Source organism: Panthera tigris, chromosome C1 (assembly GCF_018350195.1).
Source record: "Panthera tigris isolate Pti1 chromosome C1, P.tigris_Pti1_mat1.1, whole genome shotgun sequence".
Classification (NCBI taxonomy): domain Eukaryota; kingdom Metazoa; phylum Chordata; class Mammalia; order Carnivora; family Felidae; genus Panthera; species Panthera tigris.
Genome location: NC_056667.1, coordinates 20382549 through 20409777, shown reverse-complemented (window position 1 = coordinate 20409777; position 27229 = coordinate 20382549). Strand labels below are relative to the sequence as shown.

Here is a 27229-nt window from a genome sequence, read left to right as displayed (position 1 = left end):
AATTCCGGCTGCTCAACTTGGGAGCTGTGACCCCATGCTTCACCTCTTGGGGCTAATCCTGAGAAGAACGAGCATTTGCTAAGTGCCTGCTACCTGCTCAGGACTGCGCACACTTGATTTCAGCCTTACAAGGGAAGGGTCGGTCCCTCGTTGTCCACGTGAGGAAAACAAGTCCAGAGGTCGAGTTGCCTAAGACCGTGTAGCTGGCCAGGAGCAGAGTCACAGTTCAAGCCCGGGTCTCTCTGAAGCCAGAGCTCGTGCTCTGTCCACCACGCAACTCTAAGCAGCTTTCAGAACCTCTGCATCTAGAATCATGGTCTTTGGTGTCGTTGGGGGCATGTTAAGGTCTTCTGTTTGGGTCTGCCCCACCCTCTGGTGCCCAGTTTTACAGGTGTTGGCTATTTTTGTTCTTTGAAATCAAGTGGGCTGGGCCGAGGGCCCAACTGTCCCAGATCATAAGAGTTGAAAATGCCTTGCACCCTCAGCTGCCCGGGAACAAAGTGGGTTCCCTAGGTGTGGCCTGGGGCTTCCCACAGACACCGCTCAGTACACGCACGCACACCCGCGAAGGTGCACACGTTTCTGCACAAAGACGTACACACACACAAGACGACACGTATCCACGTGAGTGGGCACACTTGAGAACCCAGGCCCAGGGTCACGTGCGCACGCCGTACACAGAGCCCTGCCCTTGTGCAAACAAGGACACAGATCGGCACACGGTTACAGGAACACGTAACAGCAAGCAAACCTCACACGGTCCTCAGGAGCCACCCCTCCCTTCGCGCTGCCTCCGCCAGTTCCTCACTGCCCCCTCCTGGCCGCCCAGTGACCAGGGCAACCTGGCACTATTTCCTGTGACTTCTGCTCTGAGGTGGTTGTCAGCTAGTTCCCTTCTTGATAATGAGGCTGGGAGCAGTTTCAGGTGCTCTGTGTAGACTGCCCCTCAGCCCCAGGAGATGAAGGTGTCTAGAGAGAGGTCTGGAGCTGGAGGACCAAAAAAGAAAAAGGCTTTCACACCCCCAGGAAGCTCTCATGGTCGACTTCTCAGTACCTTGGTGGCGGGAGTCCTGCGTGGATACCCCCTCCCACCTCAGCAGTCAGCCACTCTGCCCTTAACCTTGCGAACTGTGCACACACCTACCTGCTCACGCTGGATACATATTTAAAGAGGAGCAGACTTCATGGCTGAGAAGTCAGAGGTCAGGTCTTTCAGCTCCCACCTTGCTGCTCCCTCTCTGGGCCTCAGCTTCCTCACCTATTTAGTGAAGAGTTAAGTTGACCATGACGTATGCAAACCTCTCCATCCTGACATCTCACCATGTCCGGAAATAACACCTCTCCCAAACATATGTGCCCGAGTACATTACATCCATAAACACGACCCCATGGATTCTTTAGGCCAGTCCTGGGAGGATTACCAACACAAAACCTTTTAGTGCTGTTTGTTTTACAGTTGAGGAAACAAAGCGCAGAGAGACACAGCAACTTGTCCAAAGTCACACAGCAAGTTGGCAGCGGGCATGGAAATAGAATCCTCTTCTTATAGGCCCCAAGCTGCCTACAAGAGAGTAGAACACCCTGGGGGCTCAGACCCAGAGTCCAGGAGATAGGAACAACAGAGACTAAGCCAGAAGCTCTGCTTTTTTTTTTTTTTTTTTAAGTTTATTTTTTTAGTAATCTCCACCCAATGTGGGGCTTGAACTCACAACCCCAAGATCAAGGAGTCACGTGCTCCACTGACTGAGCCAGCTAGGTGTCCCAGAAGCTCTGCACTTCTGTCTGGAGTCCTGAAGGCTGAGGGGAACCCAGCGGACGTTCCAGAGTTAGGCGTTGAGATGGAGACTGGGAGACGGCAACTTGCACCCTGGGTGGGTTCTGCCACCCCCCACCCTACCAGCAGACTGCAAACCTCAGGCTTCTTCTGCAGAGCTGGAGGAGGCTATATTCACTAAGGTATGTACACACACGTGAGTGGTGTGCATGCGTGCCTAGGCTCCACAGGCGTGCACTCACATGTAGACGTACGTTCATATATGCCTACAAATAGGCATGTGTAACATGTAAGCGTACATGTTTGCGAGTCTGTATACATGTGACTATATTTGTGTGCTTAGGTGAGGTGTGTTTGGATGTACATGTGTAAGTGGTTTCTGTGTATCTGGCAGGTACGTTTATGTACGTGTAACATGTTTGCACACGTACTGGGTTTGTTCATGAATGTACTTGGGTATATGCAAATACATGCATTTGTGTAAAAAAGCAGAGTGAATTCTATCCATTTGCATGACTGGGGAGTGTATGTAAATGTGTGTGCAGGGAAGGTTTCATGTGACTGTGTACACATGAATCATAGGGGTGCCCTCCCAAGGGAATATGATGTCAGTGTTCACCTAAGCTCTGGCTCCAGCCAGGCACTGGGCTCGTAGCACCCCCACCCCACCCCCGCACTCTATTCCCCAGACCCATCCTGCTTGGCCAATTTGCAGCCTCTCGCTCCCAGCTCCCCGAGAAGGCCTGCAGCAAAGTCAAGGGGCTGGTGGCCAATTAGCGAGGGGGTTAATCAGGGATCTGGGGACCCCCGGGGGGCGGGAAGCTGAAGGCAGGCATTGGGGTTGGCAGGAGCACTTGCTGCCTGTCATGGGGGTGGGGGAGGGGAGAGAGAAGGAGAGGAGGCAGAGCCAGCCTACTGGCTGGAAACTAACTGAGGGTCTGCCTGTGAATTCATGATTGCTGAGCACCGATAGCAGCAGGGAGCCTGTGTGACACTGTGTGCAAAAGGACATATATACATGCATTCAAGTCCTTGAATGTGGTCCTATATGCAAATGTGCGTACCTGACCAGATACCATCTGTATATACATGTGCAGTTTTGTGTCTGTATATATGTGGGTGTGCAGTGGTGTGCAGATGGGTATGCAAACATGTCTGGACCCTCGTGCACATGTGTATACAGGGGTAAGTCTGTGTGTATACTCTGTGTGAAGGCATGTACGAACACTGAAGTAGGTATATCTGCCTGCAAATGTGCACGTGAAGTCGATTAGCATGTGTGCAGTGATATATCTGTGTGCACACTGTGTATGTACCAGTGTGCAAATACATCTGGGTGTACACACATGTCTGGATGTATGTGCATATGTGTGTTTGGCCAGGGGCCTGGACACCCCCCCACCCCATGTGTGCCTGTGTGTGCCCATGTGTGTGTACTCATAGGTCTGCATGTATAACAGGCCTCAGCATGTAGGAAGCTAGGGAACGTGGGGCTGGCGGGCTCCGGGCTCCAGGAGAGAATCTGACAGACGATGAGACTTGCCGCAGCCCCCAGCCCCGGGAGCCTGTTTTCCAGCCCGCGGAAGCTGTGAGCCCGTGAACTCATCTTATATTAATAGCTGCTGTCTCCTCACTTATTGCAGGGAGAGGCGGTCATGGCCCCAGCGGGGGCTCAGCACTCAGGGCTCCTCCCCTCCCCCACACAGGACCTGGGAAGAAGAGGAGGAAAGGTGGGCCCTAGGGCCTATCCAAGCAGGAAGGCAGGGCTCTAGACCCCAGCCCTTACCTCCCCCCAATCCTGGGGACTCCCCCTTCTGCTGCCTAGGTCACCCTCCCAAGCCTCTGTGGTAGGGTGGGATCAGGCACCGGGTTGGAAAAGTGTCAGGGGCTTGGAGACACCCCCAAAAAACAGGTACACACATACACACGTACAGCCAGGCATGCAGTGCTGAGCAGCCCCAGGCTGAGTACCAGATGAATTGAGGCTGAAAGAGACATAGAACGCTTCATTCTGAGAGGGCAGGCATGTCCCTTCTCTCAGGGACCCTCAGTTGCAAGGGGACACACAGCCCTGCCTTCGGGGGGCCCCCATGCTGACAAGAGGTCAAGCTCTATAATGTCTACTCGAGAAGTGTGGCAAGGTATGTTGCATAAAGCACATCTTCACGGCCATGGGAGGACTCAGCCAAGGAGGCTTCCTGGGAGGAAGCACAGGGTGGGGGTACAGGGAGGACCTCAGCTGTATCTACAGAATCCCTGGAAGAAGGAGAAGCCAGCCAGTTCCACCTCACACACAGGCTGCAACCCAAGGGGCAGATTCAGATATCCCTCAGGGTGGGCCCAGAGCCCAAGGCAGAGACACCCCAGCTGCAGGCGCCCAGAAATGCCTCAGATCCACCACACAACCACACCCGGATAAACCGAGGAGGACCCCCGGCACGGGGCACCCCCAGGCCCTCCCAGACAAAAAGCCTTAGGCTCTGCTGAGCCCCGGATACCGAAGCTGGGAAGGGGAGGCCAAAGGCCGAGTCTGCCCAGAATAGTATGGGCACCTGGTCTCCCCTGGCGGGGCTTCTCGGACACGGGAGAGGCAGTAAGGAGGCCCTTCTACACATTGCCCACTCCAGAGGTCTGGGGGGAGTCTGGAGACCCCCAACTTCTCCTCAGCCTGGGGAAAGGGTTCCCTGCCGCAGTTTCTTTGCTTTTGCTGTTTCTGAGTTGCTCTTGAAACTCACTCCCTTACCCAGGAAAACAAACAGATTTGGACTCAAATGGACCTGGGTTCAAATCCCAGTTCAACTCTTTACTATGTGACTTTGAGCAGATCAAATGTCCCCTTCAGTGAGGCCTTTTTTGGGAGCCCTTGTTTACAGAGTACATGTACTCCCTGTGGCCCCCTTTCCTACTTTATTTTTCTCTGCGGATTATTCACTCTCTGACATTGCCAAATCTTAAATTTGTCTCCTTATTACTATCTCCCCGAGCTGAAATTCAAGTTGTCCATAAGGACAGCAGTGAATGAATGAGAGCCTCTACTCTCAGAGCCTCAACTACCTCTTTTGTAAGATGGGAAGAGAGCCATCACCGAAAAGGCCATGGTGATGTGTGAAATGTTTGCACCAAAGCTTGGCATGGGGGAGGTGTTTGCTCAGTGGGGGTCTTTTTCCGGGGACCTTCCAGGAAGGTGGGGAAGGAAAGACTCCACCTGACCTGACGGGACCTCCCTGCTTTGTATTTGCACTGGAGCTGGGTCTGCCCTCCACCAGCTCTGACCCAGCCCCTGTTGGCATGTCCACTCCCCTTGGAGTCCTGTGGCCACTATGGGGAAGGAGCCTTGAATACTTGGCGAGAGAGCTCTGGCCGGAGAAATGGAGAAAGACCTGAGTCCTAGCGTGGAGCAGCTGTGTGGGTTTGAGCAAGTGGTTGTTCTTCTCCAGGCCTCAGTCTCCCCATCTGTACAATGGAGGGGTGTGCTCCGAGGGTCCCATCTCTAGGCTTTGCCTACCTGTGAGGCCTGGGAGGCTGAGAAGCTTCAGTCAAGAGCTTCCTCTTTAGCCACACTCCCAAAAACCTGCTCCTGCCCTTGCCTGGTGAACATACTCTTTCTGGTTCCCAAACACCCACGCTCAGGGTCCTGCACACTTAGGTCGTCAAATGCACACAAGGGTACATGCGCACATTTACCATCACTCTCCTTTGGATAGGAGAGAAGCTCTTTCAGCTCCAGAATGACCGTATTCCATCCAACCTCCTCCCAAATGTGGCCTCTGGCCCCGAGAATGAACCCCAATACAAACCAGGCTCGGGAAGGAAGGAGATGAGAGGCTGTTGGCCAATAGAGCACACAGACTGTGGAAATGGATGTTCCCTTGGGCCAGTCAGCAGCCCTCCCTCAGCCTCGGTTTTCTCATCTGTAAAATGGAGAAGGGATTACCTGTGCCATGGGATGCTTGTTTGGCGTAAATGTGGTAACATATGTAGTGTGCTGGCACCGTGCCTAGCACACAGTAAACACCCACAATTCGGAGCTGTTATTAAGGAAATGGACATGCTTTGAGCATCTACTTCATGCTAAAGCTCCAAACAAAAGCTAAGCTGGGCATCCTCAACCCAGGATGGGTCTAGCACCCTGGTTCCTGTCCCCAGGATAAGATGGGGGTCCTTGCTTGGCAATGCCCTGGTCTGAGCAGAGGAGTGGGGCTCATCAGATCCTCTAAAGGGGTGGGGATGTCACCTGAGAGCCACACGCCACTCTGGGTCTCCAGCTCCCCAGATCTCTCAGGCTCCCAGGCTTGGCCTAACCCTCCCATTCGGGGCTCACCCCACATCAGCCCCACTCCACCCTCTTCACACATACAGACAAACATTTATCACAAAATCATTCTTTATTGAGGGATGGGTCAGGGATGGCATTAGGGAAGCACTGGAGGCCATACCCCGGTTGGCAGAGGAATCAGGTGTTGGCTCACACCCTGCCTCCTCTAGGGCACCGCAGGGTGGGGCTTGGCCCCCAGGTCTTGGCTGTGGCGCTGGACGCCGGGCTGGAGTGGAGGTGGGGTCGCGCGGTCCGGTCCGGGCAGCCTGGCCGGGCTGCAGTTTCCCCCAAACGGCCACCAGAGGGCAGCCGGCCCCCAGCGCAGAGGAATTCTCGGTTGCTCAGGTGATGGCTTCTTAAAAAAATAAAAAACCAGAGGCTGGTGTGTTCTCCCAGCAAACCCGAGAGGGGCGGGCCTGGGGAGAAGGCTCTGGTTTCTATGATCTCTTTGATAAAAAATAAGCAAAAATAATAACAAAATACGTGGTTTCTCTTTCTCCCTTTTCCCCCTCTAGGAACTGAGGTCAGCAATGGGGGTCTGGGGACTGGGGATACCCTGGTATGGCCTGGATTTCAAGGTGTAGGTCTCTTGTTTTCCCCTTACCACCCATAAATAAATTCATAAATAAATAAGTAAATAAATAAATTATAAATAGATACTCTTTTTGTATGTGCACATATATAGAGATACATCTTTCTTTCTCCTATCTAGGCAACTGAGTGACTAACCTCTCTGACTCTTTAGCTCAGAAACTCAAAAGTAAAGTGACATGATTAAGGTCAAGGGAGGGGGAAGATCAGGGACTTGGAGTGGCACTGTAAAACCCCCAGCAGCATCCTGGAACTCCAAGCCAGCTGGGCTGTGGGACATTTCTGAGTGGAACCCTGGCCACCTGAACATTCGACAACCATGGAGCCAGCTGGGCCCTGTAGGGATCTGAACAGAATCCTGTGAAACACCCAATGTCCTAGAACTCCAGAACCAGCTGGGTCTTCGGGGTGTGGAGCTGGGAGGGGGTGAGGTGGGGGGTGGGGTGGAACAAAGCCCTGGAGGACCTAACATTCTGGAATTCTGTAGTGATCAGGGCTGAAGGGTCACCAAGATGTGGCTAGACATCACTGGGCGAACGGGATCGGAAGGGGATCTTGGAAGAGGAACAACAGCAGCAGATGGCCCACAGCACCTTCTGCACGTCCTGGTTGCGGAAGGCGTAGATGATGGGGTTGATCATGGAGTTATAGGTCGCAGGGAGCAGGGTGAGATAGGTGTAGAGGGGTGGGGAATGGGCATCGCCCAGCAGGCAGTAGACAGTGAAGGGCAGCCAACAGGCAGCAAAGGCGCCAAGCACCACGGCCAGTGTGGCGATGCCTTTTCGGGTGGCCACGTAGTGGGAGGCGGGCAGCAGATGCCGCTGGAGGGCAATCTGCTGGGCATGGCGGCAGACGATGCGGCAGATCTGGGCATAGAGCTGCAACATGATGCCAAACACCATGAAGAAGGCAATGGCCAGGACCACCAGATGGTTCTTGGAGAGTGGATATACCACGCCACAGGTGGCCCGGGCATCCAGACAGTTCCACGCCAGCACAGGCAGCAGCCCCAGACCCAGGGCGCCCCCCCACACTAGGGCCAGCATCACATAAGTCCGAGTCACCGTTGTCTCTGAATAGTAGGTGAGGGCATTGTACAGAGAAAGGTAGCGATCGACGGTGATGGCGAGTAGGCCGCCGACACTGGCGGTAAAGGCCATCGCCAGCACGCCAACCAGCACCAGGCTCATCTCCGCCGATCCAATGCAGAACACAGCAGCAAAGTGCAGGACCAGGCCCAGGCCTGCCAGCAGGTCGGCCACGGCCAGGCTGCCCACCAGCAGGAACATGGGGGCGCGGAAGGTGGGAGTGCCCACAATGATGGCTACCACCAGCGCGTTCTCACAGGACACCAGGGTGCCTGAGATGCACAGCACCACATCCCAGGCCTTGGGTGAGGGTAGCGGTGCGCCTGGGCCTGTGGGCCCCTCTGCTGAGCCCACGCTGCTCACATTCACGTTTCCTGAGCCAGCAGAGAGCCAGGCCAGGGGGCTGCCTGCACCCCACATCATGGTACCTGTAGGAGAAAGGCCCTGTGAGAAGTTGGCTGGACCGGATGCTGGGTGAAGGGGTCTGGAGGGGATGAGGTGCCACTCAGGATACATTGTAAGAGTATCTCAGAATACCTGGCTGGGTCCCAGTGCCTTGTCCCCCAGTCATGCCCCAGGGCTCCTTCCAGAATACCTTTGTCTCCCCTACATACACACCCCCAGGCCAGCAGGTCTCCAGCAGACCCCAGGCCTGGGTCTTTTCACTCTCCCTTCCAAACCCCTGGGTCCTGAGGCCTCTTTCTCCCACGTGTGCGACCAGAGAAGAACCAGATGAAGGACTACCATTAGTGGATGGGGGCCCACAGGATCCAGAAGATGCGAGGTAGGCCCAGGACCGGGGAAGGGAAACATCTCTAGACTGAGGGGAGCTCTACTTCCTCCGGATCAGGATGACGCTCAGTTTCTGAGGCTCACCAGACCCCTCACGATTCTCTGGACTGCCAGTCCCAGGCTCCGCCCCCAGGGAATGCGCCGTGAAGCTCCTGCCAGCCCCCACTCTCCACTTCTGGGGTATCACCACCTAGGAACTCAGCCCCACCTCCGACATACACCGGCCCAGACTTCTGTCCCCGCCAGACCTCTATTTCTTCCTGAATCTCAGGATCTTTGGAACAGACACCCTCTGCTGGAGGCCTGGATCCCTGAGTCAGACCCCTCCTTCTGCCCGGACACCTGGATCTTGGACCTGACTCCACATCCTGTCCGTAAGTCTGGATCCCTAAGTCAGACACCTCCTCCTGCTCGGACGCCTGGGTGCCTGCCCCAGATGCCTCCTGCCGGTCCCACCGGCCCAATCTCATAGGACCATCAGTCCCTTCAAGGGCCTCGGGGCCTTGGAGGAGTGCGCACTCCGAGCGGGGTCACCCAGCTGACGGCTCTCAGCACCCGGACACTGGGTCCCCGCCTGCTACCCCAGATTCTGGGCTCCGGGTCTCGACCTCCGACCTCGGCCAGCCGCTGGGAGCCTGTCCGCGGACCCAGTGCCCCAGCATCCTGCGTGCCCTTCCGGACGCCTGGTGCCCGCGCGGGGCCCCCTACTCACCTCTCGGGACTCGGCGTGGCCGGGCCGCGGGGAAGCTCTGCTCGGGTCCGGGCGGCGCAGGGTGTGCGCGGACCCGGAGAAGCCCCCGCGGCCGCGGGAGAAGCGGCGTGAGTCACCCCGCCCCGACCCGCCCCCGGCCACCGGTTCGGTGACGTAAGTGGCCCGGCCGGCCAATGGGTGCGTCGCGCTGGGGCGCAGCGCGCGTCGCGCGGCATAGTAATGAGGCCTCGCACCGCCCGCTCCCCCATTCATAAAAAGCGACCGTGGCCGCGGCCCCGCCCCCCTCCCCGATCGGCCCGCGCTGTCCTTGACGCGGCGCCCTCTGCGGGCCGGGGTTTCGGGGGGCGCTGGTGGGAGAGCCTCGGAGCAGTCGCAGGGAGGCTGCGGGGAATATGTAGGAACAGCAGAAAGGAGCCCCGGAAAGGCTGTGGGGTGATGGGACCCCTCAGGTGGTAGAGACGGACGGGATTCGGGTGACGGAGACCGAGGGATGAGGCTGAATGGGCGTCCTCGGCGAGGATGACGGGGGTTGCCAAGATGATGGGGCCCTGAGGTGATGGTGACAGCAGCGCGAGGGAGCAGGGAAGTGGGTGGCGGTGACAGTATGAGCATGGTGACAGGATCTTGGGGATGGTGGCCATGGGGCCACGGTGCCATAGAAAGGGAAGCCCCCAGGGCAACCAGAGCAGGGTCAGGTGACTGACATGATGGGGCTCAGGGATCCCAGGGTGTCAGAGGCGGTGGTGAGGGAAATGTCCAGATGATAGGACTTGGGGTCACCATGACCCTGTCACAAGTGTTGAGGTACTGAGGTGACAAAACAACGAGAAGAGAGTTGTAAGGTCCTGGAATGAAGATACCAGGTGACTGTGGCGAATGAGCCCCAGGGTGAGAGGGACAGGGTACGCGGTCTAGGCGGACAGTGACCAGGCAAGTGAGTTGCTGTCAGGGCAGGTCCTCGTGATGCTGGGGCTGGGATAAAGAGTTGGGTGACGTCACTCATGTCAGTCCAATAGCGCCCTCCCAGCACGGGAGAGGTGGGCCTGGCAAGATTTCAAACCCTGAATTATTTATTCAGGGATCTGGAAAGCCAGCAGGGGTGGGGGGTGGGGGGCACTTCCCCGAAGCAGCAGGAGAGGGGGAGCCGGGAAGAACTTGGAAGCAGAAAACCTGGCAGCTCAGTCCCCTGAGCAGGCCCCTCTTGACCTCCCACCTTAGGCACCCTGGCAGGGTGGGGGGGTATGGAGAAGGGGCTCCATCTTCCCCGTCCCTGCCTGTCCTTTGTCCCGGGGACATACACTCCCCCCAGCTGACTTTTCCAGATGTGCCAGATGTGCCCAGGGGGAGAGGAACTGGCCGCTTCTCCTTCCTCTGTCTCTAGCTTTGGTCCTCAGTGCAACCATCCGGGCGTGTGGGGTGGGGGTGGAGGGCAGGGATCAGGTTAGGGGTTAAGGAATCGAGAGGGGCTCAGATCCCAGGCCCCACCGGGGCCTGTTGTTCTTCCCTCAACACGACACCCCTGTAGTTGTTGGGGGAGGGGGCGACAGGCCAGTGGCAGGGTAGAGGGAAGAGGAGACGGTAGGAGCTGGGGAAGATGAGGCGGTTCAGGTTGGGTGTGGCGAGTTGGGGGTGGAGATGGTCAAATCCCAATTCCTCCATTTCCTGTGTGACTTTGGGTGAGCTTCCTAGGCCCATTGTGTCTGTTTTGTCGTCTGTGAGATGGGGATAATGTTAGTGTCTACCTCAGGATTGTTGGGAGGGCCTGGTGCCATATCAGCATGGCTGTGTGGGCTGCCAATTGTATACCTGGCAGGAGGAGGACGCCTGGGAGGCACAGATGTGCAGGTGATAATTGAGGTTCTAGGGGTAGATGATACCACGCAGGGGAGGGAGCGGAGAGTGAGGAAAAAAGCCCCAGGGAACATGGCCGCTGAGGGCACGGGCCGTGGATGAGTGTGTCCTTGCCAATTTCCTCCCTCCCCCTAGAACCTCTTCACTTCCTTCAGGACTTTGCCTTCAAGTCACTTCTTCTGAAGCAGGCTTCCCTGACATCTGTCCTCGATTACCCCTCCCCCCCATCACTCTCTCCCCCACTTTCCTTGATTTCTTATTTTTCAGAGCACTAACCACTCCTTACATTATCTGTTTATGCACGTAGCTTCTTTTTTACTACGGGTCAGCCCCACCAGAATGTAAGCTTCATGAAGGTAGAGACTTTGTTCTGTTCTGGGCTGAGAACAGAACCTGGCTATATAGTAGGCGTTCAACAAACACTTGTTGATTGGATGGTTAAAGTAAAAAGCAGCATCTAGAGAGAGAGGAGAATAATGATAGGCACACTGTCAAGAGAGTGGGGTCGCCATAGAGAGAGAATACAGGGCCATCAGTCCCCCAGACCTCAGGTATCTGCTCTCTCCCCCATCAGAGCTGGGTCCCAACAACCATCCAGCTGGTCTCAGGGATGCGTAAAGGTGGCTGGGAGGTAGGCAGGAAAGAGTGGCATGAGGGACTGTCTTCTGTCATTCTCAGTAGCAGTTATGGTTCTTTATTAAAATTTTTTTTCATAAACATTAAAAAAAGACGGGGCGGCTGGGTACCTCAGTCAGTTATGCTTCCAACTCTTGATTTCGATTCAGGTCATGATCTCATGGGTTCATGAGATGGAGCTTTGGGCTCTGCGCTGACATCGCAGAGCCTGCTTGGGATTCTCTCTCTCCCTCTTTCTCTCTGCTCCTCCCTGCTCACGTGAACGCATTCTCTCTCTCTCTCTCTCTCTCTCTCTCTCTAATAAGTAGAGGTGCCTAGGTGGCTCAGTCGGTTAAGCATCCAACTCTTGATTTCGGCTCAGGTCATGATCTCACGTTTTGTGGGTTCGAGCCCCACCCACATCAGGCTGTGCACTGACAGTGTGGGACCTGCCTCAGATTCTCTGTCTCCCCTCCCTCCCTGCCCCTCCCTAACTTGTGCATGCGCTCTCTCAAGATAAACATTTAAAAAAAAATGTTCATAGCTTATTAATCCTCTCATGAAAAGTTTGCACAATCACCACAGATAGTCATGGCAGAATCTTTTTTTTTTAATTTTTTTTTAACGTTTTATTTATTTTGAGACAGAGAGAGACAGAGCATGAACGGGGGAGGGGCAGAGAGAGAGGGAGACACAGAATCAGAAGCAGGTTCCAGGCTCCGAGCCATCAGCCCAGAGCCCGACGCGGGGCTTGAACTCAAGGACCGCGAGATCGTGACCTGAGCTGAAGTTGGACACTTAACTGACTGAGCCACCCAGGCGTCCCTGGCAGAATCTTTACTACTTCTGTTTGTCTACGCCAACATTGGCCTGTGTGGAGACCTGACTTTCTTCATTCTGTTCTCCTGTGCCATTCGCTGTTTTTTTGAGGTCTTTTTCTTCTCATGCGGCCCACGTTCTGCAAGGCTCTCTTTGGGTTCATTTTTCTTTGCATAATCCAAGGAATTGTAAATCAGGCCCAAGCCAGTTGTGCCACCACCAAAGTGGGTTCTGACTCAAAATATAAAGATGACAGCTGGTGTGGTCTTGTACATTTTGGCTAGTTTTTCTCAAAGTTCTGTCTTAGGTACTGTTGCCTTCTCAGGGCAAAGAACATCAGTGACCATGCTTCCACTGAAGTAGTTGGTTGGTTAGAACGCCCTGATCCATAGAATTACGGTGTCGTTCAAGATGGAAGTTGGTCCTCAGGCAGCCAGGAAAGAGAAGAGGGCAATGATATTTCTAGTCATGAGAAACCCCAGAGACTCAAGCAAAGTTATGGATTCTCACATGGGCACTCTCTCCACGCTCCAAACTGCCCTATATCAATGGGACGATGGAGGCCAACACTGCCAACTGGGTCTCTCTTCTCTAAAGGGCTACTGTGCGGCCCCTCCTCTTCTTTCCTCCTTATGCCCTCTGCCATACCTCCTTGCTTCCTTCCCACCGCTGATACCCTGTCCGGTCCTTTCCAGCTACCAGGTGCCAGACTAGATCGAAGGGCTTACAACAACCCTGCATCCCTATTTCATAGTTGAAGTCTAAAGAAGCTGAAGGACTTGCCCCAAATCACAGAGTAGATGGCAGAGCTGGGATCTGAAGCCAGTGTATGTGTAGCCAAATCCGCTGTGCCTTCCATTCTATCCTAAACATCACCGTCTCCCCTGAAGCAGCGGGGAGTGAAATTTAACCAGGGCTGACAATACCTGCAGTTCCCCAGGTGACCACCAGATGGCCGTGAGCACTCGCCTCCAGGTAAGACTTCTTCCTTCACCATTCTCCGATCAGGGGAATCCCATGGGCCTAGGCTCTCATTGGCGGTGGGTGTGTGTCCGAGGCACAGATAATATTCACACAAGCTCCGTGTCCAAGCCCCAAGAATCTGGGCATCATCAGCGCACACATTCTTAGCATAGACCCATTTGTTCATTCAGACAGTATTCACTGAAAATTCCCTGGGCTTCGAGTGGGTGCTATGGACAGAGAGATGATCTGGCCACATCCCTGCATTTTATTTCTCTCTCTGTAAAAAAAAAAAATTATTTTGTAAGTAAACTCCATGCCACACATGGGGCTCAAACTCACAACACTGAGATCAACACATCCTCTACCACCTGAGCCAAACTGGCACCCCCACATCCCTGCATTTTCAACATGCAATAAATAGTTATTGAGCATTGTGCTATTTTCCAGGCATGGTTCTAGGCCCAGGGGATGCAGCAATGAACAAAAATCCTTGGCTTCTTCACAGAGCTTCCATTCTGATGGGGGAAAGATGCACAAGTCTATAAGTAGACACTTAACATGATATTAACTAGGGGGTCCTTGAGGGTCTCACAGACCAGAAGGACAGGCTAACATGTACACAGTCACAACACGATACAATATGGCTACTTAATAAACACCTACTTTGTTGGGATGAGCACTGGCTGATGTATGGAAACCAATTTGACAATAAATTTCATATTAAAGGAAAAAAAGAACCCCCCCCCAAATAAACACCTACTTAGCCCTTAAGTGTATAGGGAGTTAACTACAGAAGAAGATAAACGCGGTTTCTCCCTTCATAGGAATTATAGCCTAGGAAACAAAAGAGTAATTCGTTATACATATGATACATATTCTGAAGGAAAAAGGAAGTAGCATGGAGAATAACCAGGGGCCCTCTTTGAAGCAGGGAGGTCATGGAACAAGTCATTGAAGAGAGAAGAGAAGAGTTTCAAGGAGAAGGCACACCAGTACGAAGTCTCTGAAGAGGGAAAGAGCTGATGTGGCTGAGACAGAGAGAGGGGATGGAGACGAGATCTTGGTTTCGATTCGGGAGCTTCCCTGAGTGGGGAAGAGAAAGAGGGCAGTTTCAGAGACCTGAGGCATACTCAGGTGGAGGTGCCCATGAAGCAGATGGACCCACTGGATCCTGGGCTTACATCCTGGCCCCCCTCTTTACAACTATGTGCCCCTGAGCAGGTGATTTTGTTTTAGTTTACTTGCTTATTTTTAGTAATCGCTACACCCATCGTGGGGCTTGAACTCACGACCCCAAGATCAAGAGCCGCGTGCTCTTCTGCCTGAGCCAGCCAGGTGCCCCTGATTTTACCTCCAAAGCCCACAGATTGGGGATAACAAAACCCATGCCTAGAGGGCAGTTGTTGACATTAGATGAGAAGCTGCAGGTAAAAGCTCTTAGTGGAATGTATATTCTGCTAATAGTAAGAGGTCAAAAGTGTGAAGTATGTATTAGTTACAGGTGGCAGCTGGGGAGGGGGCTGGAGATGACGCTATGAGACCTGATGGCTTTCAGATGGGAACTAATGGCAGAGGAATGGCCAAAATGGCCCCAGGAGAGGTGGACTAGGGCTCAGGAAGAAACCGGGCCACCGGGGAAGAAGAGGGGGAAAGAGGAAAAGGAGGAGCAGCAGAGAAGGGGCAGGAGAGTGGACGTGAAAGAGGAGGGGGGAAAGAGAGAGAGGAGGTGCCCTCCGAGGAACCTGAGAAGTAGCCGCAGAGGGGGAAGAACCAGAAGAGGCCGGTGCCAGGGCAGGAGTTGAGGCTGAAGGGGAGGCTGTGTAAAGTCCCAACTGTCCTACTAATAATGAGACCAGGGGCGCCTGGGTGGCTCAGTCGGTTAAGCGTCCGACTTCAGCTCAGGTCACGATCTTGCGGTCCGTGGGTTCGAGCCCCGCTTCGGGCTCTGTGCTGACAGCTCAGAGCCTGGAGCCTGTTTCCGATTCTGTGTCTCCCTCTCTCTGACCCTCCCTCGTTCATGCGCTCTCTCTGTCTCAAAAATAAATAAACGTTAAAAAAAAATTAAAAAAAAAATAATAATGAGACCAGAGAGTGTGGTGGGTTGGAGGCAGACGTGGGAGGCTGAGGGGCAGAAGAGAGTACGACGCAAGGGGTGAAGCAAGGCGAGCAGCCAGAGCCTAGGGGCCAGCTGAAGCCAGTCCCCCAGTCGTGGAGCCTGGTTGGTGGGGTTCGCTCGACAAGGCCCGGCCTGCGAGGAAGTAACCTCGCGTGGAATCCAGATTTTGCCACTGTGACCTCCGCCTACCCACTCACCTTTTCTGAGCCTTAGTTTCCTCACCTGTGAAGTAGGGATAATAACTCTCCACCGAGCAGAGTTTTCGTGAAGCCGTTGGTGGGGGCTCCCAAAACCAGGTGTGAGGCGAGCGTTGGATCCCGCCCCCTTTTGTCCGAGCCCCGCCCCAGATCGCCCAACCGAGTCCCACCAGGCCACACCCATCAACCACGCCCCTGCCTGGCCCCGCCCCTGACGACCTGGCCCCACCCCGGCCTTGCCACTGGCTCCGCCCCAGAATGGCCACGCCCACCTGGCCACGCCCAGGTTGCCTGGGTCTCGCTCCCCACACCCCAGCGGAGCCGAGTCCGGGAGGGACGCATCACACCAGCTCTCCGCCGACCCCCAGCCCCCGCCCCGCCCATGGCCGCGCCGGGACCCCGCGCCTTACGGGCCGCGCTCTGTGGCGGCTGCTGCTGCCTCCTCCTGTGTGCCCAGCTCGCTGTGGCTGGTAACGCGGACCAGGATCTGGTTGAGGGCCCAGCCCGGGCTGGGGCAGGGGGAGCGTGCCCTTCATCCAGCCGCCTCTTCTGGAGCAGTCTGGCCTGGGGGTGGGGGGCAGGAGGGGACCTTCCAGACGAGTTCGGGGCTCTAGGGGTAGTCGAAGGGGGTTCTAGCCCTGTGTGGAGCTAGGAGTATGTAACAGGCTCCAGGGGTTGGGGGATTAGGGGCTTCAGGTGTGTCTGGGGGCAGCAGTTCTACATGGATCAGGGAACCCCAGGTTGTATGCAAAGGAAGGGGGCTCTGGATGAATGTGGGGGAGGTTGTGGGTGTGTGTAGCCATGTGTTTGTGGAAACTCCAGGTGTGTAGTGGGGCTTAGCGGATCCAGGTGAGTGTATGTGTGTAAACGGGGGAGAGCCACGGTAGTGGGGAAGCGGCTGCAGCTCAGTTTCAAGGAGTTGCTCCCACTCCCAGGTAAAGGAGCTCGAGGCTTTGGGCGGGGAGCCCTGCTCCGCATGAACATCTGGCCAGCTGTCCCGGGGGCCTGCAAACAGTTCAAGCTCTGTGAGCATTGTGTGGAGGGGCACAAAGCACACAACCTCTCTGGCTGCGTGTGGGAGCAGTGTCAACCAGAGGAGCCAGGTATGGAGTTGGGCCCTCGCCAAGTCGAGTGCCCCCAGTCCTGCACCTCAGAGCCTTGGCCGCTCTCCCCAGATCCCGCCCTTACACCTTCTCCCACCAGGACACTGTGTGGCCCGAGCTGAGGTGGTCAAGGAAGGTTGCTCCGTCTACAACCGCTCAGAGTCGTGTCCAGGTAAGAGGACTCCCACTGGCCTAAGTTGGAGAGAGGGGACTACGGTGTCCCCAAGCTAGAGCCTGCCCTTCAGGAAGGAATCGGCCTCTTTCCAGGGTCTCCAGTGACTCCAGGCTCTGGGGACTTAGGAGTCCTGAAAAGGGACTATATCGTCTGTATCTGGGAGCAGACTGCCCACGAAGTGGGGTCCACTTGCGTTTCTGCCTTTAGCTCACTGAGAAATCCCTTCCCCTTTCTGGCCTGTTTTCCCATCTGAAAATTGGCACAGCCAGAGGGTCCAGGACAGATGCGTAGAGGGGGATGGAGGAGTTATCTTGCCTAATTTAAAACACAGGACTTCAGAATCAGAAGTTCCGAAGGGAATGGGGAGGGAGGGCTTGTTGGAGGGGGTGGCATCAGAGATGACCCTTAAAGGTAGAGATGGAGAGAGGCCCCTTCTGGTGGAAGAGCTGTGTGAACTAAGGCTTGAAAGTATGTCAGGTGGACCTGGACCCGGACCAGGGAGCCTGATCTGAGTCAGAAGTCCGGCCGTTCGCCTGGGCTGGGGTCTTGGTGGGGGTCAGAGAATGGGAGGGCTGGCTTTGTATGGATTCCCTTGTCTTTCCAGCTGCCCACCACCACCCCACCTATGAACCAAAGACAGTCACAACAGGTAGGTGCTACCTGGGGGAATGGTAGCGGTGGGAGGACTAGAGTTGCCAGCAGAGACAGAGCCGGGCTCAGGCACTACATGCTCTGTGACCTCAGCCCTGTGACTTCTGCTGAGAAGAAGTTTCCACATCTGTAAAATGGGTTGGGTAATCCCTCACAGAGTTGCTGCGAGAATCTTATGAGCAGGTGTATGGCGCCTAGTTCAATGTCTGACACATAGAAACAATCGGGAAATGATGGTTGCCGTCCCTTCTCCCCAACACCAGCAGTTCTGGGAGCTCGGGCTGACTCTCAGAACCTGCCCTTGGTGCTGAAGGGTGTGTGGCTCAGGTTGCCAACGAGATGTAGCGCAGTGACTACCTGCCCACTGCAGCCCCCAGGTCCAGAGAGGGTCACAAAGCAGGTTCCTGGCAGAGCGGAAGCAAGAACTCTGCCCCTTGGTTCCCACTGCCCCTCAGGGCCTGGAGGTCACCAGACTTGGTAGGGATGGCTGCAGAGGCTTTTGGTTAATTAAAGCCAGAAACTTGATCTTGGAGGCTGAATTATTGATGGCCCAGCTCCCTCCGGCTGAGCCCCAGATCGGTCTTGGGCAGCTCATTTCTTCCCTCTCCTCCTCCCCCCACTGTCCTTCTCTGGGGCTCCCTGAGCTGTAGCTGGGACCCCCTTTGCCCTTCCTATTCTCAGGCCCCCTTACACAAGTTATACCCTCCAGGAGGAGGACCCAGCTCCTAGTTGGGCCCCTCTGCAGTGCCCCAGAATGATCTTCTGCCACCAGTCCTGCCCTGCCCTGGCACCTGGCCTGGGGCCTGAAATCGAATCCGTGGCGGGAGTTGATGGCTGACATGGCACAGCTGGGAGCCACCCAGACAGCCTGGCAACCGTGGGCCCTAAGACGGGACAGGGGAAAGGGTCAGGGGATGCTGTGAGACTGGCTCTGTCTTAACTGTGAGGTGACTGGACAGATCTCACCCTCAGAACCCAGCTTCTCCTTCTGACACACATCGTCCGGTCTCCACGGACCCACTTGGTAGGGTGTGGGCCTCCCCTTCTTCCTTCTCTAAGGGCCCGGATGTTGGGGGACTCCAGGGTCCGGGGACTTAGGAGTCCTGAAAAGGGACTATATCATCTGCACCTGGGCTTTGAACCCTGAGACCCGAGGCCAAAAGAAACTCTCAGCTGAAGGGCTCTAGACGCTTAACTTCTGGGTCTACCCTCACCCTGCCTGGCCAGCGTGGGATAGGGGGGCTGGAAGGGAGCTCATTGCTATCAGGACCATGTGATCCTGAGGCCCAGAGAGGACGTGAAAGACATCGAGCCACAGAGCAACTGGGAGCAGAGCCAGGGCTGGAGCCAAGGCCTCGCCCTCCCCTGCCCCAGGCACTGCCCCTCCCAGCAGGCGCTTCCCAACTGCCCACAGGATTGGGCTGAACTTCTGAGCCTGCTGTTCAAGGCTCCCATTTGGAGGACTGGGGCCTCCAGGTGACCTGTGCTGGTTATTGGGGTAGGGCTAGGATCCCGGTCCACAGTGGCCTGCTATGACCTGCACCCTGCAGGGAGCCCCCCAGTCCCTGAAGCCCACGGCCCTGGCTTTGATGGGGCCAGCTTCATTGGGGGCGTCGTGCTCGTGCTGAGCCTGCAGGCAGCGGCCTTCTTCGTCTTGCGCTTCCTCAAGGCCAAGGACAGCACCTACCAGACACTGTGAGTACCTGGCCTGCCAGTAGGGACTCAGCTCACTTCCCCCACCTGACTCTTGCCCTTTAGGTCCCCTTTAAGCGCCAGTGCACTGTCTTCTCAATGCGGCAGCACTAAGGGCAGGGCAGTGTGTTCCCCACATCATCGCCCATGTGAGCCACGCTTCTCAACATGTGGGGTTCTCTCTGCCCCTTGCTGGCTGGGGCCAGGACCCGGCCTGGACCCTGTGTCTGAGAGCCCGACTGAGCCCATCTGTCTTTGTCCCTCATGCTGCCGGCAGAGAGGAGAACCGGTAGGTGACGGAGCCCAGGCAAGCCTTCGTTCTGCAGCTCTGGGGCCGCAGGCAGGAGCCTGGGATGTGTGTGCAGTTTGGGTTTCCTCTAAGAAGGGGGGCTGCTCTGAGGCCCCCGTGTGCCGTGCGTGTGCATGTGGTGGGGCGGGTTGCTGCAGCCTCCATTCAAGTGCGCTCTTCCAGCCACTGCCTGCTTCCTGGGGGTGGGGGTCCTCAGCCCGGCTGAGGCAGGGCCACTGCCCTCAGTGCCCTCTCTGTCTGGCCTCTGCAGAATCTGACCCCCTTCAGGCCTGGATTCCACACTGCGGGGAAGGAGGACGAAGAGGCTGCCCTCTCGGCCCCCTTGTAGGTGCCGGGGTGGGAAGAACTTTGGCCACCGATTTCTGGCCCCTGTGGGCATTAAGCAGGCTCAGTGCCTGGCAGCTGACATCCCCTCCTGTCCCGGGCCTGGTACCTGCGGCTGAGAGCATCCTTCAACCACCTCGCGTCTTATCCATTATCCCTGTGGGCCCCCTGCCTGGCACGGGGTCTGTGCCTGCCTCTTCCCACCCACCTGGCACTGCCCCCAAATAAAGGAATTCTTCCCAGCACTGTGCTTCACATCCTGTGTCTTGGGCTGTGTGGATTTGTTGGGGTTGGGGTACAGCTGTTGTCCTCTCCTTAATGAGAATTCAACCTTGGACTGTTACTGCCGCCTTTTAAAACATTTTCAGGGGTGCCTGGGTGGCTCAGGCAGTTGAGCGTGTGACTTCAACTCAGGTCATGATCTCGCTGCTCGTGAGTTCAAGCCCCGCACCGGGCTCTGTGCTGACAGCTCAGAGCCTGGAGCCTGCTTCGGATTCTGTGTCTCCGTCTCTCTCTATCCCTCCCCTGCTCATGCTCTGTCTCTCTCGGTATCAAAAATAAACATTAAAAAAAATTTTTTTTTAATATTTTCATTTGTCATACGTGTTTAGCCCTCTTCCCCCGCCCTTTATAGATGAGCCTGTGGAAACTCCGAAAGGTAGATACACTCGCTCAAGATCATGCAGTAGGACAGGGGAGAGCTGGGATTTGAATCCAGGTTTTTCTGACTCCAGAATAAGCAGAAGTTCAGAATTCCCCCACAGAGGCATCTTCAGGCTCTCTCGGCTCCTAAAGTTAGGTCTCTGCCCCAATGCCAAGGTGGAGATGCCCCTGGGACTCGACAGCCATTTCTGTACTCGTGGCCTTCCTCACTCAGGTCCTCTTGGAAAGCCCCTGCCCTCCCATGCCCACCTCCTCCGCTTCTCTCCCACCCCACTTCACCCCACCCCTGCCCAGAAGTCTTCCCTGACTGATAACATCTCCCACTGCGGGGGCACTTGCTGGAAACAGGGCATGTGGCTGAGAGTCTGACGGTGTTATCTGATTTCATCCCATGATTGTCCCAGGAAGTGGAGTGGAGAGGCCATAGAGGGTGATGGTGGCGAGGTCAGCGGGTGGAGCCTGACTGCTCTGTGTGAACCGGAGGAAGTTATTTCCCAGCCCTGGCCGTGCTTCCCCATCTGTAAAGTGGGGTGACAGCAGTGTCTGTCTCCGTGGGCTCTGGGGAAGATTCAGAGCGGATGCACAAGCTCAATCCGCATTCCAGACGCCATCACCCCACAGCGTTCGCGCCCCTTCCTGCCCCTGGGCCCGGCCTCCCTGCACTCCAGCTGGAAGGGCACTGAGGGACCCTGCCGCCCGCAGCAGTTCCGGCTCCTCCTCGGCCTCACAGAGAGCTCACCTGCCCACTCGTGCCACCATCGACATGCCTAACAGTCACCTCCTCGCCCCTCCCCTTCCACACTTCCACCAAAGCCCCCCGTCTCCGACATCAGCCTCCCCTTCGAGCGCCCCTTTCTCAACACTCGGATCTACTCCTTGCTCCCAGCCTGTCTGGCTTTCTCTCTTCTCCAAGGCTTTATACACGAAGTTTCTCCTGCCTGGATCGCCCTCCCTTGGCTTCTCCACCCAGCACTTAGTGCTGGCAGGGATAATGCCCATCCTTTCCAGAGCTGAGGGAGGAAATGCCCCCACCTCCTTCTGATTTCACCATCAGTTAAGGAAATTTCTTTCGGATGTTTGCTTTTTCCAAAGTAGTAAATGCCTGTAAGGAACAAAAGGACGATACAGATTTTTTTTTATAGAAAGAGTGAGAAACCCTTTCCCCCTGGCCCCACTCCCCAGAAATAATTATGCTTAACAGCACATTTCAGGGGTAACCTGGGTGGCTCAGTCGGTCAAGCGTCCAGCTCTCGATTTTGGCTCAGGTCATGGTCTCATGGTTCCTGAGTTTGAGCCCTGAGTCGGGCTCCGTGCTGACAACGCGGAACCTGCTTGGGATTCTCTCTCTCTCTCTCTCTCTCTCTCTCTCTCTGCCCCTCCCCCACTCATCCTCTCTCTCTCTCTCTCTCTCTCTCTCAAAATAAATAAAATAAACTTAAAATTTTAAATTATAAATAGCACATGATAAATACGCTTGTCTGCAAATCTTGGCCCACCTGTGGAAGAATGTGGGGAGGAGAGATCCCTTGAATTGGAATTTCAGGATCTCAGAGTCCATGTCATGGACCCATCCTGTCTGGCAAGCTCGGCCCCCACCTTCTGACACCCGCTTTGTACCCCAGCCCTCCCTGCCCCCACAAGCACTGAGAAGAGAGGGCTTGAGAAGGCTTTCAGGGAAGGTTTGATGAATGAATGAGTGAGTGAAAGGATGGATGAGTGAACGAACAAGCAAATGAGGCTTCTCTCTGCTTTCCTGTCACCTGAGGTCCCTCTCCAGCTCAGTCGTCAGTCCTCACGTCTGGACTGTGGCTACTGCCGCCTCACTGGCCTCCTAGCCTCCAGACCTGCCCTGCACAGTCTGCCCGCTCAATGGTCTGCCTATATTAGTAACTACTTCCTAGGCCCTGCCAGGGGCTCCCCAACAGACTTGAGAGTGGGTATGAAGTCCCTTTGTCAAGAGTGCCTCTCTCCCTGGCGGGGCGCTTGGGCAAGATCTCTGTGGGCCCAGGCAGACAAATGTCAGTGCACAAGCCACGGCCTGCCTCTGGGCCTCATTTTCTCCTTGTTTATTCATTCCTTTAACCAGTATTTATTGAGCACCTGCTTTGTGCCAAGCGTGTAACCCGAGGCCAATAATGACTATGAGCCAGGCTGTGTAAGGACCAGAGGCAACGCACAAACAGCACCCAGCAGGACTTGTGGAGTGCAGGTTCTCCCACCAGCTTGGCCCCCTTATAAACTGGTATCCTCTGGGGCACCAGCAAGATGGGCCTACTGTGGACCCCACTCTCCCTTTTGCTCTTCTTGCTTGGGAAGCCTGCCAGGACCACCCCAACTGCCCAGGTAGCAGCCTAAGATGCTCTCCCCACCCACCCGCCCTCACTCCTTCCCTGGGGGTCTTTCTCCCGCCCAACCTCACAACCTCACGGAGCTGCAAGGAGCAGGGTGGGCTCTGGACTGTAAATGTATGCAAATTGATGCAAATGGTGCAGCTCTGGAGGCAAGGGTCCTGACAGCTAGAATCTGGGAGATGGAAAGAGAACCGCAGAGGGGCCTGGAAGAGATATACCCGTTCCCCCATGCCCACCCTGTGGCCACCCGGCCCTGCTTCTTCCTGCAGACCCCAGGGGACTGGAAGCCAGCAAAGTGGTCCTCCTGCCCAGTTGTCCTGGAGCCCCAGGAAGTCCCAGAGAGAAAGGAGCTGCAGGCCCTCAAGGTGAGAGATGCCAGGGAGAAGGCAGGGACCCGGGGTGAACTGGGCAGGCTGGGGATCAGCGGTTACTGGTTACTGTCTGTGCTGAGAGGCCATGACCAAGGACCAAGAGGCAAGGAACCTAACGTGTGCCAGGCCGTGGGCTGGATGCCCAGCACCCCAAGTTTGACTCTGTGAGGTAGCTGGTTCTATCCCCAGTTTGCTGAGCGGGGTGTGAGGCTCAGAGATGATAAACTGTGTGCCCGCGATCACAGAGCCAGGAAGGACTGCAGCTGGGATCTGACTTCAGCCTCCAAGTCACTCATTGCCTTTTGGCCCTGGGCATGCGGTGGGACTTAAGGCACCTTGGTCTCTGGGATTTCAGGGCAACCTGGACCACCTGGCAAGATGGGCCCCAAGGGTGAGCCTGGTGGAGTGTGTGGGACCATGGACTTCCTCTGCTTTCTTTGTTTCTGTCCCTGGACTAGAGAGGGGTGTCTCTGCTTAGCCATGGTTCAGCAATCCACTATGATCGCCCCCCGGGGGGCGGGGGGGGGTGTAGAAGGCTGGGAGAGGAGGGCAAGATTAGGAAGGGGCCTGGGCACCCTCCCTTGGGTTTGAGGGCCCTCCCTTGGGAGTACTCAGACCTCAGGTCCAACACTCTGTCTTTCCCTGGGGAAAGACTCCCTGTGTAGAGTCCCTCTTCAGGAGCCATCGAGAGGGTTCCTGGGGTCCCACACTTGGCCTGTTCCATTGCCTGCAGGGTGAGGGTTGCGAGACACTGTGGCAACACATCTCAGCCCATCTCTCCTTCCCCAGGCCCCAGAAACTGCCAGGAGCTGCGGAGCCGGGGTGCCACGTTGAGCGGCTGGTACCGTCTATGCCTACTCGAGGGCAGAGCCCTCCCAGTTTTGTGTGACATGGACACCAAAGAGGGCGGCTGGCTGGTGAGTGCCAGGGAGACTCCGGGGCTCAGAGGCCAGGCCCAGTGGGCACTTCTTCCTCTTGGACCCTAGGGGGAGCCAGAGCCCTCTGGAGCTAAAGCATTCCTTCAGTCCTTCCCGGACCAATGCTTACTGAGCTCCCAGAGGGCCTGAGGAAGTCTGAGAAGGCTCCTCAAAGGAGATGCCATCTGAAAGGGCCTTGAAGGCTGTATAGAAGTTCTCTAGGTAGATGCGGAACTGAAGGGCATTCCAAGTAGAAGGAAAGACAAACACACAGGGGGGCAGGAGAACACAAGACGGTTTGAGGAGACCATGTGAATGAGCTGGGAGCAGATAAGAGGCCAGCTAATGTCTACAGGTGTGGGTCAAGGACGGATTAAGGGCCTCTGCAAAGGCCAGTTCATGGAGGGCATTGAATAACTGACTGAGGAGCACCGGAGGCAACAGGCAGCCATGAAAGTGTTGTAAACAGGGGAGGGACCTGATCAGACTTACGTTTTAGGGAAAAGACTCAGGCTGCACCATGGAAGGTGCATGGCAGTGGGGGATAGGATGGAGGCAGGGACACAGGTCAGGAGGAATTCAGGGGCCCCGGGCCACAGTGGAAGGGGAGGTGCTTAGACTGAAGGATATTGAGGAGGGAAACTGCAGGGCCTAAGGACAGCTTAGCCTGCAGTGGGGACCGAGGGACATCAGGGTAAGGCCAGGACTCGAGCTTGGACCTCTGGAGGTGACCTCTCTGCTCTAATATCTCGATTCCCATAGTAAGTTAAGGAGGTTATTTTGACCTGACTTGATCAAATTTGATCCCAGCACGACTGACCGTCCTCTAAGGACAGGGCGGATGTTCCCAATCATTTCAGTCTCCCTGGGACTTGTCAGGCTTTGGCAAGAGGTTGAGTGTCCGTAGAAGTTAGTGAGGGAATGTGGAGTTCATCACTATTCACAGGCAAAGATTGGGGCGTCAGGCTGGCTGAGTCGGTGGAGCGTGCAGCTCTTGATCTTGGGGTCGTGAGTTTGAACCCACGTTGGATGTAGAGATTAACCTAAAAAAAATAAAAATCTTTAGAAAATAAAAACAAAAGTCACTTGGACTTACACGTTACTAACAAGCCCCCAATCCAAAGAGGGGGCAGGTGTCCGCCCTCCCCTCACAGTGCACCCACTCTCCGCTGCCACAGACCCCCACCCCCACCCCCGGCTTCTCCTCATGACCTGCCCGGCCTGGAGTAATGGCCGCTGAGCTGGCCTTCTCTGCCTCCTTAGGTGTTCCAGAGGCGACAGGATGGGTCCGTGGATTTCTTCCGCTCTTGGTCCGCCTACAAAGCAGGTTTTGGGAGCCAGGAGTCTGAATTCTGACTGGGGAATGAGAATTTGCACCAGCTCGCTGTTCAGGGTAAATTCCCAGCAGGTCCCAGGGAGTTTGGGGGGCATTTCTCTGGCACTCTGAATCCTCACCCTGGATCTGAGGATTCCTCCACCCCTGCCTCCTTCTTCCCTCCAGGCACCTGGGAGCTGCGGGTGGAGTTGGAGGACTTCACTGGCAACCACACCTTTGCCCGCTACGAGTCTTTCCGCCTCCTCGGGGAGGCAGATCACTACCAGCTGGTGCTGGGCAAGTTCTCGGAGGGCACTGCAGGTGAGTGAACCCGAGGTGGGGCCCAGAGCAGGGAAAGAAGGTGAGGGAGGCTGGATCCACTCCCAGTGTGACCACGGCCTCCATCACGGACCCAGGGCAATTTCTTCCCCTCTGCGAGCCTTGGTTTCCTCATCTGAGAAATGGCACCCGTGAGACAGAATGGTGCAGGCAGGAGTGAAGAAATTGGGAGGCCAACAGTCCTGAGTCTGAATCCAGCCCTTTCATTTACTAACAGCGTGACCTTGGGAGAGCTCCTTGCCTGTCAGTTTCCTCCCCTGTCAGTTTCCTCCCCTGTAAAATGGGCGAAGAGGCAGGGAGGGAGGATGTGGGAGCCATCTGAGGCCCTGCTGAGCATCTGCCCTATCTGCTTCAGAAGAGGAAGCAGGGAAGGTTTGGTTTTTGGGTTTTGTTTTTTTTTTTTCTTTTTCAGAGAAACAGTGACTGTTGAGGAGAGACTTCAAAGAGGGAAGTGGTTGTGGGGACGTGCCTCAGGATCCCCCTTGCCCGGGCATTGAGAAGTCCCTCCCAGCTCCCCCAGGCAGAGCTGTTCAGGCTGCTGATGGGAGCTGGGGATTCTGGGAGGGAGACAAGGCAGAGGGAGGAGCAAGTGGCCTTGGAGCCGCAGTCCCGAGTTCAAGTCCCAGTACCACTGTGACTAGCCGAGTGACCTTGGGAGAACACTCTGGCTCCTTGGTACTGCTGTTTCCTCCTGGGGCCTGATAACGTCCACCTCACGGTGGCTCTGAGGCTCCTGTGAGATCATCCCTTCAAGGGTGCCAGGCATGGTGCCCGGCTCCAAGGTGCCTCCATCCCCTGTCAGGAGACTCCCTGAGCCTCCACAACGGGAAGCCCTTTACCACCTACGATGACCACGATACGAGCAAGAGCAACTGTGCCGTGACTGTCCACGGTGCCTGGTGGTACGGATCCTGCTACCGGTCCAATCTCAACAGGCGTTACGCAACGTCTGAGGCCGCCGCTCACAAGTATGGCATCGACTGGGCCTCAGGCCGGGGCGTGGGCCACGCTTACCGCAAGGTTCACATGATGCTTCGCTAGGACACCGTGGCAGCCAGCACCCTTATCTATCCTGTACAGCTTCCGGACCGAGGGCTACACTCCCCATTGCCAAACGCCTCTGCTCCCCTGTCCACGTTTAAAAATAAAATCACTTTAACCCTTTCCAGGCTTGCAGGACTC

General features: G+C 55.8%; 3 protein-coding genes across 10 annotated transcripts; 2 read left to right on the top strand and 1 right to left on the bottom strand.

Annotated features, from left to right (window-relative positions):
• Positions 1-6140: 6140 nt before the first annotated feature.
• Positions 6141-15980, bottom strand: GPR3 (G protein-coupled receptor 3). Of its 4 annotated transcripts, none has more exons than XM_042995767.1 (4): positions 15837-15980; positions 13484-13800; positions 7274-8196; positions 6141-6444 (listed from the first exon to the last, which is right to left on the bottom strand). In XM_042995767.1, the coding sequence occupies exons 3-4, from the start codon at positions 8189-8191 to the stop codon at positions 6256-6258; spliced, it is 1107 nt and encodes a 368-aa protein (XP_042851701.1). In that variant the 5' UTR covers positions 8192-8196; positions 13484-13800; positions 15837-15980; the 3' UTR covers positions 6141-6255. The 4 variants fall into 4 exon arrangements, 3 of the variants coding, with proteins under 3 accessions (XP_042851701.1, XP_042851700.1, XP_042851702.1); XM_042995766.1 differs by having other exon boundaries at positions 15862-15980; XM_042995768.1 differs by lacking the exon at positions 6141-6444 and having other exon boundaries at positions 7113-8196; positions 15862-15980.
• Positions 15981-16137: 157 nt separating this feature from the next.
• Positions 16138-20346, top strand: CD164L2 (CD164 molecule like 2). 5 transcript variants are annotated; one of them, XM_042996257.1, is made up of 8 exons: positions 16229-16306; positions 16659-16685; positions 16772-16939; positions 17040-17111; positions 17719-17763; positions 19316-19460; positions 19735-19746; positions 20018-20346. In XM_042996257.1, exons 3-8 carry the CDS (start codon positions 16813-16815, stop codon positions 20022-20024), a joined length of 408 nt encoding a protein of 135 aa, XP_042852191.1. In that variant the 5' UTR covers positions 16229-16306; positions 16659-16685; positions 16772-16812; the 3' UTR covers positions 20025-20346. The 5 variants fall into 5 exon arrangements, with proteins under 5 accessions (XP_042852190.1, XP_042852187.1, XP_042852189.1 ...); XM_042996253.1 differs by lacking the exon at positions 16659-16685 and having other exon boundaries at positions 16139-16306; XM_042996254.1 differs by lacking the exons at positions 16659-16685; positions 19735-19746 and having other exon boundaries at positions 16140-16306.
• Positions 20347-22310: 1964 nt separating this feature from the next.
• FCN3 (ficolin 3) lies at positions 22311-27128 on the top strand. Its single transcript, XM_007078163.2, is given in 8 exon segments — positions 22311-22367; positions 23016-23097; positions 23375-23470; positions 23832-23876; positions 24266-24393; positions 25657-25786; positions 25895-26029; positions 26850-27128. Coding segments are annotated over 8 exon segments (912 nt in total). The 3' UTR covers positions 27089-27128.
• The last annotated feature ends 101 nt before the right edge of the window (positions 27129-27229 follow it).

What these genes read in the sequence shown, in the direction of transcription:
- GPR3 (XM_042995767.1), bottom strand. Translation starts at nt 8,191, where the DNA reads ATGATGTGGGGTGCAGGCAGCCCCCTGGCCTGGCTCTCTGCTGGCTCA. An exon ending in GCAACCAGGACGTGCAGAAG is followed by an intron (nt 6,445 to 7,273) that starts GTGCTGTGGGCC and finishes TATTTTTTTAAG; the next exon opens with AAGCCATCACCTGAGCAACC.
- CD164L2 (XM_042996253.1), top strand. Translation starts at nt 16,219, where the DNA reads ATGGCCGCGCCGGGACCCCGCGCCTTACGGGCCGCGCTCTGTGGCGGC. An exon ending in TGCCCAGCTCGCTGTGGCTG is followed by an intron (nt 16,307 to 16,771) that starts GTAACGCGGACC and finishes TCCCACTCCCAG; the next exon opens with GTAAAGGAGCTCGAGGCTTT. An exon ending in ACCAAAGACAGTCACAACAG is followed by an intron (nt 17,764 to 19,315) that starts GTAGGTGCTACC and finishes TGCACCCTGCAG; the next exon opens with GGAGCCCCCCAGTCCCTGAA.